Raw genomic sequence first — 17,257 nt, 5'->3', positions numbered from 1 at the left:
TCTCAAAATACATATATACAATATCCAACAACTGCTACAAAATAACATATAAAATCAAAATCAGAAATTAAAACATAAACTATCACCCATTGACTAGCCTCACTCTACAAACTCCTTACCCTAACCTAAAAGCATGGAAAAACTCTAGCTTTCACAAACATGCATTTAGACCCCTGAAAACCGCTCCATAACACATGCATATCTTTTCATGCACACAAATCATTCTTAGATACATGCGAAAGAGTTGAAACACAAAATTTAATAGATTATCTGACTTCTAATCTGGTCAGACCAGTTTAAATAGTACTTTGATCCTAGAGGTGTCACAGAGGACTCCATGACTATATCTCGATTGCCCATCCTACCATGGCTCACTAGTACACAAAGTTATCCACCATGTTAAAACATAGATTTGTTACACCAAAATTCATTAGTGCGCTCTTCAAATAAGATAGCATAAACAAACAATGATAAATATTTCCTACTTGATCACTTTCATCCAAGCCTAGAAGTCTGGCTTGTTAAGACTAAACAACCATAACTTCCCCTTGATATTGTCCTAAGCCTATTTATACTCATCACAATGCTCCCTGTGTAGGTACAACTTCTTCAAATGATCATTCATGTTAGTATCTAGAGAAGATATTTATTTCTCTATATCAACCATCCAATCTCTCACCATCTCTATCTTTTATAATCATTAGAATGTCCTGGAGGCAACATAATTTTCTATGAGCTTTGTTTGAATTCTACTTGTAAACACTGCCACTCTTACACCTTGAGCTCTTTAAGGGTATCCCTCATCTCTTCCCAACCTTCAACAACCACATTGGATATGTAAGGGGAATTTGGACAACTCATTTGAGTGGAAGAAAGATGATCTAGAGGAAAGGAATTATTCTAGTAACTAGCTAATAATGTTAGAATATTCTAGTGATGTTGTCGAATAGCTTATTTGTGGTTGATTTTTCATTCATGTTTGTTGAGAACTTAATTAGGTTGAGTTAGAATACATTTTATTTGATTATTTACTAAGTCAATATGATTAAGAGTCAAGTCAATTATAAAAACTCAATATTAAAATAATCTTGATACACACAATTTTGTTTTATTGATGTATTGTATATTAAAATTATTAAATGCTATAAATATCATTACTTATATTTTTTGTTATATGTGGACTTAAAAAGATTCTTAGGGCCAAACGAGGATGTAGCATTGTGCTTCTCTTGTGGGGCAAAAAATATAATATTTTCTTATAAGTGCTAGAAGTAATGGAAGATAAATGAAATTTATCTCCCAAAGATTTTGTTCTAATGTCAAAAATTATCATAAAAAGGTTATTTTAATTATGGTATATTTACTATTTAGTCTTCCAAGAGCACTAGTCCATTATGGCCCCACATAATATAAATAGGAAGAATTACACACATTTCTATCTTTTATATATCAACCACAGCTCACATAAATTAATATAAGTGAAAACATAATTATATTGTTGTTAAAGATATATATTTACATATATAATAAATTCTCAAAATACATATATACAATATCCAACAACTGCTACAAAATAACATATAAAATCAAAATCAGAAATTAAAACATAAACTATCACCCATTGACTAGCCTCACTCTACAAACTCCTTACCCTAACCTAAAAGCATGGAAAAACTCTAGCTTTCACAAACATGCATTTAGACCCCTGAAAACCGCTCCATAACACATGCATATCTTTTCATGCACACAAATCATTCTTAGATACATGCGAAAGAGTTGAAACACAAAATTTAATAGATTATCTGACTTCTAATCTGGTCAGACCAGTTTAAATAGTACTTTGATCCTAGAGGTGTCACAGAGGACTCCATGACTATATCTCGATTGCCCATCCTACCATGGCTCACTAGTACACAAAGTTATCCACCATGTTAAAACATAGATTTGTTACACCAAAATTCATTAGTGCGCTCTTCAAATAAGATAGCATAAACAAACAATGATAAATATTTCCTACTTGATCACTTTCATCCAAGCCTAGAAGTCTGGCTTGTTAAGACTAAACAACCATAACTTCCCCTTGATATTGTCCTAAGCCTATTTATACTCATCACAATGCTCCCTGTGTAGGTACAACTTCTTCAAATGATCATTCATGTTAGTATCTAGAGAAGATATTTATTTCTCTATATCAACCATCCAATCTCTCACCATCTCTATCTTTTATAATCATTAGAATGTCCTGGAGGCAACATAATTTTCTATGAGCTTTGTTTGAATTCTACTTGTAAACACTGCCACTCTTACACCTTGAGCTCTTTAAGGGTATCCCTCATCTCTTCCCAACCTTCAACAACCACATTGGATATGTAAGGGGAATTTGGACAACTCATTTGAGTGGAAGAAAGATGATCTAGAGGAAAGGAATTATTCTAGTAACTAGCTAATAATGTTAGAATATTCTAGTGATGTTGTCGAATAGCTTATTTGTGGTTGATTTTTCATTCATGTTTGTTGAGAACTTAATTAGGTTGAGTTAGAATACATTTTATTTGATTATTTACTAAGTCAATATGATTAAGAGTCAAGTCAATTATAAAAACTCAATATTAAAATAATCTTGATACACACAATTTTGTTTTATTGATGTATTGTATATTAAAATTATTAAATGCTATAAATATCATTACTTATATTTTTTGTTATATGTGGACTTAAAAAGATTCTTAGGGCCAAACGAGGATGTAGCATTGTGCTTCTCTTGTGGGGCAAAAAATATAATATTTTCTTATAAGTGCTAGAAGTAATGGAAGATAAATGAAATTTATCTCCCAAAGATTTTGTTCTAATGTCAAAAATTATCATAAAAAGGTTATTTTAATTATGGTATATTTACTATTTAGTCTTCCAAGAGCACTAGTCCATTATGGCCCCACATAATATAAATAGGAAGAATTACACACATTTCTATCTTTTATATATCAACCACAGCTCACATAAATTAATATAAGTGAAAACATAATTATATTGTTGTTAAAGATATATATTTACATATATAATAAATTCTCAAAATACATATATACAATATCCAACAACTGCTACAAAATAACATATAAAATCAAAATCAGAAATTAAAACATAAACTATCACCCATTGACTAGCCTCACTCTACAAACTCCTTACCCTAACCTAAAAGCATGGAAAAACTCTAGCTTTCACAAACATGCATTTAGACCCCTGAAAACCGCTCCATAACACATGCATATCTTTTCATGCACACAAATCATTCTTAGATACATGCGAAAGAGTTGAAACACAAAATTTAATAGATTATCTGACTTCTAATCTGGTCAGACCAGTTTAAATAGTACTTTGATCCTAGAGGTGTCACAGAGGACTCCATGACTATATCTCGATTGCCCATCCTACCATGGCTCACTAGTACACAAAGTTATCCACCATGTTAAAACATAGATTTGTTACACCAAAATTCATTAGTGCGCTCTTCAAATAAGATAGCATAAACAAACAATGATAAATATTTCCTACTTGATCACTTTCATCCAAGCCTAGAAGTCTGGCTTGTTAAGACTAAACAACCATAACTTCCCCTTGATATTGTCCTAAGCCTATTTATACTCATCACAATGCTCCCTGTGTAGGTACAACTTCTTCAAATGATCATTCATGTTAGTATCTAGAGAAGATATTTATTTCTCTATATCAACCATCCAATCTCTCACCATCTCTATCTTTTATAATCATTAGAATGTCCTGGAGGCAACATAATTTTCTATGAGCTTTGTTTGAATTCTACTTGTAAACACTGCCACTCTTACACCTTGAGCTCTTTAAGGGTATCCCTCATCTCTTCCCAACCTTCAACAACCACATTGGATATGTAAGGGGAATTTGGACAACTCATTTGAGTGGAAGAAAGATGATCTAGAGGAAAGGAATTATTCTAGTAACTAGCTAATAATGTTAGAATATTCTAGTGATGTTGTCGAATAGCTTATTTGTGGTTGATTTTTCATTCATGTTTGTTGAGAACTTAATTAGGTTGAGTTAGAATACATTTTATTTGATTATTTACTAAGTCAATATGATTAAGAGTCAAGTCAATTATAAAAACTCAATATTAAAATAATCTTGATACACACAATTTTGTTTTATTGATGTATTGTATATTAAAATTATTAAATGCTATAAATATCATTACTTATATTTTTTGTTATATGTGGACTTAAAAAGATTCTTAGGGCCAAACGAGGATGTAGCATTGTGCTTCTCTTGTGGGGCAAAAAATATAATATTTTCTTATAAGTGCTAGAAGTAATGGAAGATAAATGAAATTTATCTCCCAAAGATTTTGTTCTAATGTCAAAAATTATCATAAAAAGGTTATTTTAATTATGGTATATTTACTATTTAGTCTTCCAAGAGCACTAGTCCATTATGGCCCCACATAATATAAATAGGAAGAATTACACACATTTCTATCTTTTATATATCAACCACAGCTCACATAAATTAATATAAGTGAAAACATAATTATATTGTTGTTAAAGATATATATTTACATATATAATAAATTCTCAAAATACATATATACAATATCCAACAACTGCTACAAAATAACATATAAAATCAAAATCAGAAATTAAAACATAAACTATCACCCATTGACTAGCCTCACTCTACAAACTCCTTACCCTAACCTAAAAGCATGGAAAAACTCTAGCTTTCACAAACATGCATTTAGACCCCTGAAAACCGCTCCATAACACATGCATATCTTTTCATGCACACAAATCATTCTTAGATACATGCGAAAGAGTTGAAACACAAAATTTAATAGATTATCTGACTTCTAATCTGGTCAGACCAGTTTAAATAGTACTTTGATCCTAGAGGTGTCACAGAGGACTCCATGACTATATCTCGATTGCCCATCCTACCATGGCTCACTAGTACACAAAGTTATCCACCATGTTAAAACATAGACTTGTTACACCAAAATTCATTAGTGCGCCCTTCAAATAAGATAGCATAAACAAACAATGATAAATATTTCCTACTTGATCACTTTCATCCAAGCCTAGAAGTCTGGCTTGTTAAGACTAAACAACCATAACTTCCCCTTGATATTGTCCTAAGCCTATTTATACTCATCACAATGCTCCCTGTGTAGGTACAACTTCTTCAAATGATCATTCATGTTAGTATCTAGAGAAGATATTTATTTCTCTATATCAACCATCCAATCTCTCACCATCTCTATCTTTTATAATCATTAGAATGTCCTGGAGGCAACATAATTTTCTATGAGCTTTGTTTGAATTCTACTTGTAAACACTGCCACTCTTACACCTTGAGCTCTTTAAGGGTATCCCTCATCTCTTCCCAACCTTCAACAACCACATTGGATATGTAAGGTAGAGTCCTTTATAACATCGATCTCTATCACTCTTCTTACATTCTTAGCTCATCCATTTTATTTTTTTCCCTTAATAAACTACTTTTTTTTTTATTAATTTCCCCTAATGTGATCTTCCTTACTATATGAAGCAATACAATGGTCTTGTAGCCACCAAAAATTTCATTCATCATTATTACATTATGGAACCCCATATAAAGAATTATTCCTATCTCATTTTATTTCACTTCTCACCACTAACCATTGCTACATAAGCCTCTTTAATATTTGATTCGTGTTAATATATATGACCTTCAAATGATGAAGAGTGAGCTCAACTATCGCCTCCATCATTGTTTCCATTACAGTGCCATCACAAAGTTCTTAGCCACTTGAGTTCTTTGGAGATTAGTAAACCCAAAGAAGGTTACTTTACAGCATTTCATATATGCCAATAATTGAAGAAAGGAGCTTGCTCGAGTAAAATTCCTTTGAGAGCTTAAGATCTTGATGATGAACAACAAATTATGAGGAATCATATACTAAACTTGTGGCACTTCAAAAATGGGAGAAAATACAACTAAAAAAGTATTCTTTGAAATTTTTATGAAATCTCAACCACTGACAATAACTATAATAAAAGAAAACCACCATTATAATAATGCCATGGTGCCAGAGCCTACTGAAATAATGTGTCCCAATGGGCCCACTAACTTGTCTTTCTTCGAAAGCTTTATTGAGTGCCCATATAAAGAGATTCAATTTGAAAACCCTATCAAGGACCCTTTTAGGGAGTCTTGTCTGGAAATATCTCACCCTATCATGCTTTGGGTGTCTACTTGAGAAATTTCTCAAGAGCTCTCAATATTTCAGCCAATTCATGTTGTGTGCCTCGCTGCATTTTGCATATTCTCAAACCCATTTTAAGCATTATATATGGCAAATCATGCAAGATCTAGTATCCACCACCACTATTAGGGCGCACATATTTAATGAAAACACTAGCTTGAGAACTCATTCTTGATCATATACAGTGCATTTAATGCCGCCACATTCATATGTTTTCATAAGAGACTCAAGATGGCATAAAACTCACGTCACCTCTTCATTGTTCTTGTCTATAGCTTCGAACTAAAACAATTATGCTATAAGTAATTCCTATATCTCATCAAATTATCACATCTCAATAATACAACTAAATTTGAGATATAATTCCTTAGTACATAAAAGATCACCATATCATTAAGCTAACTTCATATATGTTATAGTACACACATTCTTTATTGCCCTACCTACTAGGCATCAAAATCATTCTTTATTTACTTCCACCAATCTTAAGAGACCCTTAAACTAGTGGTTCATTGAACAACCTTTCTTAATGGTCAGCACAAGTCTCCATCACTTTTACTATAGAAGACTTATCACTCGATATTTTATCTTTCTCCCACATGATGTAATCACATAAAGTTATATTTCTTCTTTGGTTGAAGTGTTTTAATATTATATCTTCTTTCAAAAAATTTTTAATCTATTTATGCTCTTTGTAAAGTTCATAAACAAGTAATGCTTTTATTCACATATTCTTGTATCGTTAATATAGACATATTGTGAGTATTTGATTGTGATTGCCCAAAAGTGGATGTAGCTTGCGGATAGAACCATTATAAATCTTTCAATTTCATCTCTGCCTAATTATTTTTCTCTTCTTTTCCTCTTCATAAAACAACACCATCATAATACTATCATCTTTTTTCCTTTCATCTTAACCATCAAACATCTAAACTCTCACTTCTCTTTGAAAAATAGCACATTTTTTCCGTTTGCACTCTCTATAGTATTTCTCTCTACTAATATTGTCCATCCTAGTGATTTTTGATATTTCATACAAACTAACTCATGTTCTACATCCCATATAATATGAATATGATTATTAAAAAATATATGTGATTATTAGGTGTGGAAATATCAAATTATAATATTTTTCATGCATTCGCTTGTGCTTGCTCAATGCATGATAAATTTTTGTTTTCATTGTGTGAATCTTTTACCCATACTTTAAAGATTATCTGCCTCTCTGAAATTTGAATTATGCTTGGGCCTTTTTATTTTTTTGAATAATAAAGTAAGTTAGTCAAAGCAAAACTTTAATAAATTTTGAATGCCTAACCACAATAGCAAAAATTCCAACTCTAATAAAGGTTTCAAGGAAAATGACTACCGGTACCGATTCAACTAAGCGGACCTTTCCCAGGCTTTCAAGTATGCGTCGTGATTCGTGCTGTGATACTCATTGGTGTTAGTGAAATGACAAAGGAAACGCATGCACCAAGAATCAATCGAGATTTACCAGATGCAAAACCTTGTTTAGTTTTATCTTACAGAGCCGATCTCTCTCTCTCTCTTCTCTCTCTCTCTCTCTGTTTCGTTACGTTTGTTGTCTGTCTCCTCGTAGACTCCCCTCGTTCTTTGATTCTATTCTCTTTCGGTTTCTTGATTTCTTCCCCTTGAGGTTGACCCCAATGGCGGGGCTGAACGGCCCCTGGCGCAGCTCCGGCTCGTCTGCCAACGCCCATGGCAGCTTCGTTTGGAGATTGCTACTCGTCCTTACGGTCCTCCCCATGGTACTCGCTATCTATGCTTTCATTCTCCAGTGGCGCGGCGGCCTCGACGACCCCGCGTCTAGATGGGCGGCGGCGGAGGATCGGAGTTTCCCCGGCATGGGTGACAGCCCGCTCAGCGTCGGCGGCTCATCTTCGTTCGCGACATCACTGCTGTCTACGACGGCGGCGGATTGCGGTGAAATCCTCGGTGGAAGCTCCTCGCCCTCTTTCCCTTATTACCGCGGGTGGAAGTTAGACTTCGAGGCTGATCCCCGGCCTAAGGTGAGTATTGGGATGGTTCATTGGTATGGCTTCCTTTTCTGGTTAGCGCATCTTATTATTTAGAGGTGCTTGTTGGGTCTAAGGGTGAAGGAGCGACAGGATATCGAATTGGGAATTTCATTCTGCAGTTTCAGGATTCGATTCAGGGGTTGCAAATTAGTGTGTTGTAGGGATGACGGGAAACAATAGGGGCCAGACTTGTAATTTTTTATGCGGATTCATTTCTTTCAATTTCTTCATACTCAGGCGGATTTTGCGTTACGCTTGAAACTACATTGGAAAACGATAATTTTATCTCGTCATATCTGTTTCCTACTTTAATCTGACGATCATCATTCACCAAATGAATCAATTGTCGCAGTGATATATATTGTTTTTCAGCTGTTTTAGCATCAGGTATGACTAAGATAATGTAATGCGCTTGCAACAGTGCAAGACCTTTCATCTGGATGGCGTCTGCTTTGGAGCACTTAACATTTTCTAAGCGTTTAGTTTAGAATCAGATTAGGTATTTTCAAGTTGTTGTGTGTTTACTTCATGTGTCCCGGGTGTCTTCTATTTTTGGATAGAGATTATGGATTTGATTAATTATTTCCCTGAAAATGAACTAGTTAACACACATAATTATAGTTTGCTTTGATGAGTAAAATCAATTTCTCTAATACTTTGTCGTAGAATGCCTTACCTGTATTATCCTCTCTTCACTTGGATGAGCTATCCCTTCATCAAATTTATATGCCGTAGTTGGCCAGCTATTTTTTGTTCTAAGACACTGATTTAGATATTCTAATATGCAAAATGCAGATATGTATCACATCAAGCACTTCAGCTGGTCTGGAGCAGATCTTGCCATGGTTGTTTTACCATAAAATAATTGGAGTAACAAACTTCCTTCTGTTTGTAGAAGGAAGAGCTGCAAAGCCTAGTGCTTCGGCAGTTTTAGAATCTATTCCTGTAAGATTCTTCTTTTTCATTAGGCTGTACCGGGAGACATATGAGTACTCTAAGTAATTATGTGCTTAAGCTTTCATAATTGTTTTAGTTTTCTTCTTTGGGCAAAGATTGTTGTTTAAATTTCTTGAGCTCTGTTTTATGCAGGGGGTGAAAATAATATTTAGGACTAGAGAGCTTGAGGAGAAGCAAGCTAATAGGTAAGTTCTATTTTACTTTCTTACTTCTTGTGTCTAGTTAGAGTTCCTTTGGAGGAAAATATTTTTAGTTATCATAGTATATGGTGTTTGTATAATAAGATGTACTGATGTTACACCATTTAAACTTTTTATTCTGCAGCACACAGAACTTGAATTCTTGAAATACTAATGGAAAATAATTTAGAGCATTTATTTTAGTGAAAAAGGCTAGCCTTCTTTGAAATGCATAGAAAAAGTCTATGGGAAGTTCAATATTTTCATTGAAGTGCTATTAACATATCAATTACATTGTTTATGCCTCCATGCTTCGTTCCTTACTTTACAAGACATTATTTTGTTGAGATCACCAGCATTTGCAGTTCTAAATCAACTTAGCATCTATGCCTTTAAATTTTTTATTGCGAATTTAGATTTAGTGTTCAATAAGTTTTTGGCTTCAATAGTTTTTAAATTAGTAGCAAAGCTATTTAAGATTTTAGTTAAGTCTATGCTTGGGTGCAATGGTTACATTTCCTCCATTATATTGGTACACAACTTTGTTTCAATAAAACAAAATGGATTCATTGCATAGAATATCTAAGGGTCTGTTACAAGACTTTGTGATGGGGTCCTGGGGACATCAGATCATGAAAGGTTTATCAGAGACGTGGCCGCCGATCTACGGCAACTATAAAAAAGAACAAGGGGCTATAAATAGCCTCTTACAATGACTCAAACATAAAGGATGACAATGCCCCTAGGGCTTACATATGACATCCCTTACTAAAAGGGTACAACGGGAAACTAAATAAAGCAAATACAATACGACATCATAAATAAGAAAATACATAAAACAAATCAAAAATACAATGACTCAAAAGGTTAATGAATGATTGATTAAAAATATTTCTTCCACTTGCATGAGTCTTGTAAGAGCTTGAGAAATCGGAGAGAGATCCCTAGGAGAGAGAAGATTGCGCATCACCCACCAACCTAGACTAGTCGGGTTCGTGGTTCTATTGCGTATCTCTTCCTTTCCCCTTCCACCACCACCGGCCAACATCATCCCCACGGTTTTTCCCTTCCCCAAGCCCTACCCCTTCTCTCCACCAAGCTCCACATAATCCCCCACCTAGTCGCCGGCCCCATGCCCAAAACCCCTCAACCCACCGGCCCTAGATCCCCTCCCCCATTTCTTTCCCTTGACTAATTTGGGTTGGTATAATTTGAAAATATTTTGAAATTCAAATTCAAACAATTTGAAATTTAAAATCTTTCCTAAATTAGCAAGGTTATTTTAAGAAAGTTCCTAAATTAAATCTATTTGAATTTCAAATTCAAATCGGATTTAATTAAATACTTTCCTAATTCCCAAACCTAAATTAAGCCAACATTAAACACTTGATTAAAACCCTCCTCCCCCATTAATGCCGCCGGCCTCCCTCTTTGGATTGGGATAGGAAATATTTCCTAAAACCAAAATCTTACTTTGGGAAATAATTTCAAATCCCCCTATTCCCTCCTTGGCTGAAATCTTCATGCTCCGCTCCCATTGATTTAATTTATTTCTAAAAGGGAGTATCTCCTTATGGAATTAAATCAAGCCTCCCCCACTCCCCTTGCCGCCGCCCCCCCCCCCTCTTGCCTTTTCTCTCTTCCTTAATTATTCTCAATAAAGAGAATATTTAGGAAGTATTGAATTAAATTTCCCTCCATCTATTTGCCCAAAATCTGAACTAAAAGCCTTAACCTTGCTCTCCTCCCTTGGCCGACCACTTTTTCTTCATCCCCACTTCAAGTTGAAGAGAGACTTCTTTCTCTTCAACGGCGTTCAAGGTTAGTAGCAATCTTTGGGAAGAAATCGTTATCTAGCATTCATGAATGTCCGATCTTGACACTGACTACAGACTTGCCTACGACGAACACGGCTTCGTGCATATTATCCATTCAACCTCTTCGACGTCAACCCGAGGATCGATCACACGGTTGAAGACTACATAGAACACATCTTGGGCACTTTGGTTGAAGCTATTGAAGAGCAACTAGAGATCGTCGAGTGGAGGATTGCAACCGATCCTTGACGAAGGTTTTCTAATTTTCCTTTTCTTGTATTTCTTAAGTCTAATCCTTTCTTGTGATTTGATTGTAGTCATGAAGGTCGCGTTTGCCCAATTCTGCTAAGCTTAGTAAACGTAGGGTTTGAGTGCATTCACTTGCTTCTAATCTTATTGTTAAACTAGAGATTTTTATTGAAAGCTACTACTTTTTATGATACTGTTTTTTCTATGATATTTTGTTGATTAAAATCTCTTTACATGCAACTTAGCCTAAATGAAAGTGGGCGCTCTTATATTTTGATTCATCGTTTTATTTGCTAATAGTTCTAGTTGTTATCTCTCTAGTCAATAAGTTGTGTAAGCTCTTAATAAAACCATTGCAAGCATTGTAGTCCTACATCATCCGGTATCAGAGCATTACTAGCTTAAGATTTTCATGTTAGAAATCATCCTAAGGGTTTTTGTAATCATGCTTAGTTAATTCCGTAAGCATAACATCTTTAAAAACATTTTAATCTTCGTTTATGATTGCTGTCCAGAAAATTTTGCACTCATTTAGTGAGCATTAAGGCTTGTTTCTTAGGTATTTAGGTGCTGCCCTTATTATAACAACTTCCCTAGTTGCCTAAAGACACTTTGCCCTTTATTGTAGTTGCTGTCCAAACATTTCCTGCACCATTTAGTGTCATTCTAGAGAGTTTATCCTTGTGTTTGGGTGTTGTCCACCACTTAGTTTCACCCCCAAGTGACCCATAATGTCTAACCATGGATCCAGAACAACTAGTAAGGACTTTAGACTTGTTGGTAGGCCAAATGAACAATATTAGCCAGCAACTCAAAGAGAACAAAGCCGACCTAGCTAAGCTTCGTAGGAACACCACTGAGCGATTTGACACACTTGAGCGAGCCAGAGAGCATCCTACTTCCTACACCCCATTTAGACCACCTTCTATGTATGGGGTTGACACCTACCCGAATGAGAGGCAACATCGTGCCAATCATCAAGCTCCTCACTATGGACATGACCCTCGTCATGATCCTGATATGTCACTCGTGAAGAATATTAAAGTTGACGCTCCTACCTTTGATGGCACTCTCGATCCCCAGCTCTTCCTGGACTCGGTTAAAGGTATGGACAGTTTCTTTAAGTGGTATAATATCTCCAAGGCTAGGAATGTCAGTTTTGCGAAGATGAAACTCGCGGGTAGGGCGAACTAGTTTTGGGCCAACTTAGAGAGCCTTAGGGAAGCTAGGAACGATTACCCCATTACCGATTGGCCATCCATGAAGTGGGAACTTAAGCAGAAGTACTTGCCTCCCTCGTACTTCCCTCAACTATTGGATAGGTGGAATAGACTGACTCAAGGCAATAAACCAATTAAGGAGTACATCGCCTCCTTCGATGACTTCCTGATTCGCTGCAAGGGGGAGACTTCTACCACCCCCTGCAAATCTTGTCTATGTTTCGAACCGGGTTGCGAGAGGATCTTCGCAATGAGCTGTTTGCCCGGAACGTCACTACACTGGAGAATGCCTACAACCTAGTGCTTGATTTAGAGGAGACTCGTTCACAGCACCCGAGCCATTCACATGTCTCTAGGCCCTCCTACAGACCGTTTGGTAGTTCCACTCACACTTCTGCGGCCTGACCCACTTTTGGGAGCACGACTCGACCACCCACGGGTCCTCTTGCACCTCGATCTAATTTTAGGAATAAATCTTCCACCCTGGATACCCCTCGGTCCAGTCCCGGGACCAAGTGCTTTCGATACCAGGGGTATGGGTATATCGCTTCTCAGTGCTTCAGTCCCTATAAAGTCGCAGTCATCGAGGAGATTATTGAGGTCGATCTCGAGCCTGAGGTTGATCAAATCAACCAAGTGGAGGATAAAGGCGAGTACTTCGAGGAGGATGACGACACTACGGTCCTTCATTGTCTTCAGAAATTGGATACCTCTCCCATCGGCGTGGTGAGATGTGCTCTATCACACCCAACACCCACGGATGACTAGTGTAGGACCGCGATTTTCCACACATACACCAAAATCAAAGACAAGAACTGTAAGGTCATCGTGGATAGTGGTAGCTGCATATATGATATTTCTTCCAGCACCTCTATACGCCTTAGTGGGTCGTGAGATTCCCGCCGATTCTGTCGAACCTATTCCTCAAGAAGTCCAACCCATTTTGGGACAGTATGTTAATGTCTTTCTCGATGATTCCCAGATCAGTTACCTCCACTTAGAGACATTCAGCATGCTATAGACTTCGCCCTGAAGCCTCTCCCGAACCTTCTACACAATCGCATGAACCCCCCACGGAACATGCCGAGCTCAAGAAGCAGGTCGATGAGTTACTGCGGCGAGGTTTCATTAAGGAGAGTCTTACTCCATGCGCAATGCCGACCCTTCTTACACTGAAGAAGGACGGATCTTAGAGAATGTGTGTTGATAGCCGTGCTATTAACAATATCACTATCAAATATCGCTTCCCCATTCCGAGGCTGGATGATATGCTCGATTTGATGACGGGTGCCACACTATTCTCCAAAATTGATCTCAAGAGTGGGTACCACCGACTTGGATTTGACTCAGAGATGAGTGGAAAACTGCCTTCAAGACCAAGGATGATCTCTACGAGTGGTTAGTCATGCCTTATGGGTTAAGTAATGCCCCGAGTACCTTCATGAGGATACTGAAGTGTTGCGCCCGTTTATGGGAAAGTTTGTCGTTGCTTACTTTGACAACATTCTTATTTACAGTCAGTTGATTAGCCAGCACTTGGACCACTTAATGCAAGTTTATGAGGTCTTAAGGAAGGAGCAGCTTTATGTCAATATTAAGAAATGTACCTTACTTGTAGATCGCGTCATCTTTTTGGGCTTCATTGTTTCACCCCAAGGGGTTTCTGAAGACCCCGAGAAGGTGAGGGTCATAGTTGAATGGTCTGTCCCTCAGAACATCCGGGAAGTCCGCAGCTTCCACGGATTAGCCACCTTCTATAGGAGATTTATTTGAAATTTTAGCACTATCGTATCTCCTATCACTGATTGCTTAAAAAGGGTGATTTTCACTGGACCCCGACGGCCACCAGAGCTTTTGATGAGATTCAGCAAAAGATGGTGGAAGCTTTAGTGATGAGACTTCCTGATTTCTCCAAAGTCTTCAAAGTGACTTGCGACGCTTCAGGGGTCAGAATTGGAGTCCTCTCCCAGGAAGGTCACCCAATAGCCTATTTTAGTGAAAAACTTAATGATATTTGGCAGCGTTATTCCACGTATAACAAAGAGTTTTACGCTGTGATCCAATCTCTTCATTATTGGCGACACTACTTGGTCCCGCAAGAGTTTGTCATTTTCTCGGATCACGAAGCTCTGCGTTATATCAACTCCCAAAAGAAATTAAATGCACGCCACGATCGATGGGTCGAGTTCCTTCAAGAGTACACTTATACCCTTAGACATAAGGCGAGAGTTGAAAATAAAGTTGTCGATACTCTCAGTCGTCGTATGATGACTACTACTGAGATGAGAGCAGAAGTCGTGGGATTTGACCAAATAAAGAGGGACTATTTGAAATGCCCCGACTTCAAGGAGACCTACTCTCTCTTGTCCACAGGCAGCACGTGCATTATGGACGATTTTCTATTGGAGGATGGTTATATTTTCAAAGCCCAAAGGCTTTGTATCCCTAGCACCCCCTTAGGGAATTTCTTGTCTGGGAACTCTACGCTAGAGGCCTCTCTGGGCACTTCGGTCTGGACAAAACTATCGAATCAGTGGAGTATCGCTTCTATTGTCCCAGCCTGAAAAGAGATGTCGGTCGTATAGTCAATTGGTGTCACAACTGCCAATTGGCCAAGCAATGTAAGAAAAACACGAGTCTGTACACCCCTCTGCCTGTCCCTAGTTGTCCTTGGCAGGATGTTAGCATGGATTTTATCTTAGGCCTACCCAAGACACTCCTTAGGAATGACGCCATTTGTGTTGTAGTTGATCGGTTCTCCAAAATGGTCATTTTCTTCCTTGCTCCAAAACATCCGACGCCTCTCACATTGCAAAGTTATATTTCAATGAGATCGTCCGTTTACATGGTTTACCCAAAACTATTGTATCGGATCGGGATGTGAAATTAACTAGCTATTTTTGGAAAACCCTGTGGATGAAAATAGGCACTAAATTGTAATTTTTCACTGCATTTCATCCACAGACGGATGGTCAGACCGAGATAGTTAATCGTAGTTTGGTTAACCTGTTGCGGTCTTTGGTTGGTGAGCACATTAAGGATTGGGATTCCATTCTGCCCATTGCTGAGTTTGCTTATAATAATTATATTAACTGAACAATGAGCCTAAGTCCTTCTGCAATTGTATACGGGTTCAAACCTAGACAGCCGTGTTGACGAATATTTTCGCATCGACTCAACCCCAATCGAGCCCGACAAGGCTCGATCGCGTTCGATCAACTCAATCGACCATCGTCGAGGCAAAATTGATCCAAATTGAGCCTCAATTTAATTAAATTAAATCAAATTTAATTTAATTTAAATTAAATCAATCCAATTCAAATCCAATCGAATCCCGTCGAGCATCGTCGAGCCCAATTCGACGCATTTCGGCGCCGATTCAAGTTTAATTTCATGAAATTAGCTTGATCGGACCCAAACCGACTCAAATCGGTTTGAGTCGAGTCCAATTTGGGCTCAATTTTCAGCCCTAATTTATCAATTGGGGCTAAATCAAAATTTCAAATCAAATCCCCAAATCAAGGGTTGAGATTTTACATGAAATCTTGCCCTAAATACTCATTCCACGTGTGAGAAGAGGGATTGGCCCATTTGGGCGGTGCTTTGTGCGCCTCTAAGAGCACGTAAAGGGAGAGAGGGGAGCAGATTGAGCTCCCCTTGTGTTTTTCGCCCCGACCCAGAGCCAGAGAAAGAGGGAGAGATCGGGAGGGGGGGAGCATTCGGCTCCCCCATTTGTTCCGTCCCAGACAGCGAAAGAGAGAGGAGGAAAGAGAGAGCCGCTCGGCTCTCTTGCTTGGTCGCACCCAGCCGAAGAGAGAAAGGGGGGGATTCCGCCCCTTTGCTTGCTGTCTCCTGGAGGAAGAATGGGAGGAGCGGCCCTAGCAGCTTTGTCCGACCCTCTTGCTGCCTTCTCTCGCAGTGTGACGCGTCCTTTCAAGCCGTCGACCTTGTTCAGACGCCAAGCCTTCAAAGTCAGCCATTTCCCTCTCGTTGTCGCTGTTATCCTCTTCCTATCACAAAATCTGGAACAAGAACTGCTGTAGTTCTTTCATTTGGTCCTTAGGAAGAAGTGTAAGGCTTCTCCCTAACTCCAAATCATCTCCGGCAACCTCGAAACAGTGTAAACTGCTGTTTGGGGTGTTCTTGGACAGCAATCTGCTGTCCGGAGCAGTTTGGACAGCAGCGACGTCATCCGGAAGGGCTCGGACAGCAGCCTTCTTCCTTGGGGAAGGCTTGGACAGCAGCCACGCAACCTCCGGAGGCTTCCAAACAGCAAAATCTGCTGTTGGGAAGCTTTGTGCAGCAAACGACGACCTCCGGGAGACCCCAAACAGTAAAATTCCCTGTTCGGAACGTTGGGACAGCAGTTTTCCCCCTTGGGAAAACCTTGGACAGCAGCTTGGAGCATTCAAGGAAGCTTGGACAATGCTTTGAGACTTGGATTGGAGCGCTTGGACAACCCGGGGAAGGTATACCGTTAAACTTAGGCAAAACCTAGGGTCTCCCAAGGCCATTGATATGTGGT

The 17,257-nt window shown here is 38.1% G+C and overlaps 1 protein-coding gene across 1 annotated transcript in view; it reads left to right on the top strand.

Annotated features, from left to right (window-relative positions):
• Positions 1–7,766: 7,766 nt before the first annotated feature.
• The window catches only part of LOC110103257 (glycosyltransferase-like At2g41451), a 30,777-nt gene continuing 21,286 nt past the window's right edge, over positions 7,767–17,257 (top strand). Inside the window, exons 1-3 of the mRNA XM_028698635.1 lie at positions 7,767–8,301; positions 9,106–9,255; positions 9,400–9,452. Of these exons, the coding sequence (XP_028554468.1) occupies positions 7,939–8,301; positions 9,106–9,255; positions 9,400–9,452 (566 nt within the window). The 5' untranslated portion in view covers positions 7,767–7,938. The remainder of the gene's footprint in view (positions 8,302–9,105; positions 9,256–9,399; positions 9,453–17,257) is intronic.

The sequence above is a fragment of the Dendrobium catenatum genome, unplaced genomic scaffold, assembly GCF_001605985.2.
Source record: "Dendrobium catenatum unplaced genomic scaffold, ASM160598v2 fragScaff_scaffold_1117, whole genome shotgun sequence".
Classification (NCBI taxonomy): Eukaryota; Viridiplantae; Streptophyta; class Magnoliopsida; order Asparagales; family Orchidaceae; genus Dendrobium; species Dendrobium catenatum.
The sequence above is the reverse complement of the archived record's forward strand: the minus strand, read 5'-3'. Positions and strand labels throughout refer to the sequence as shown.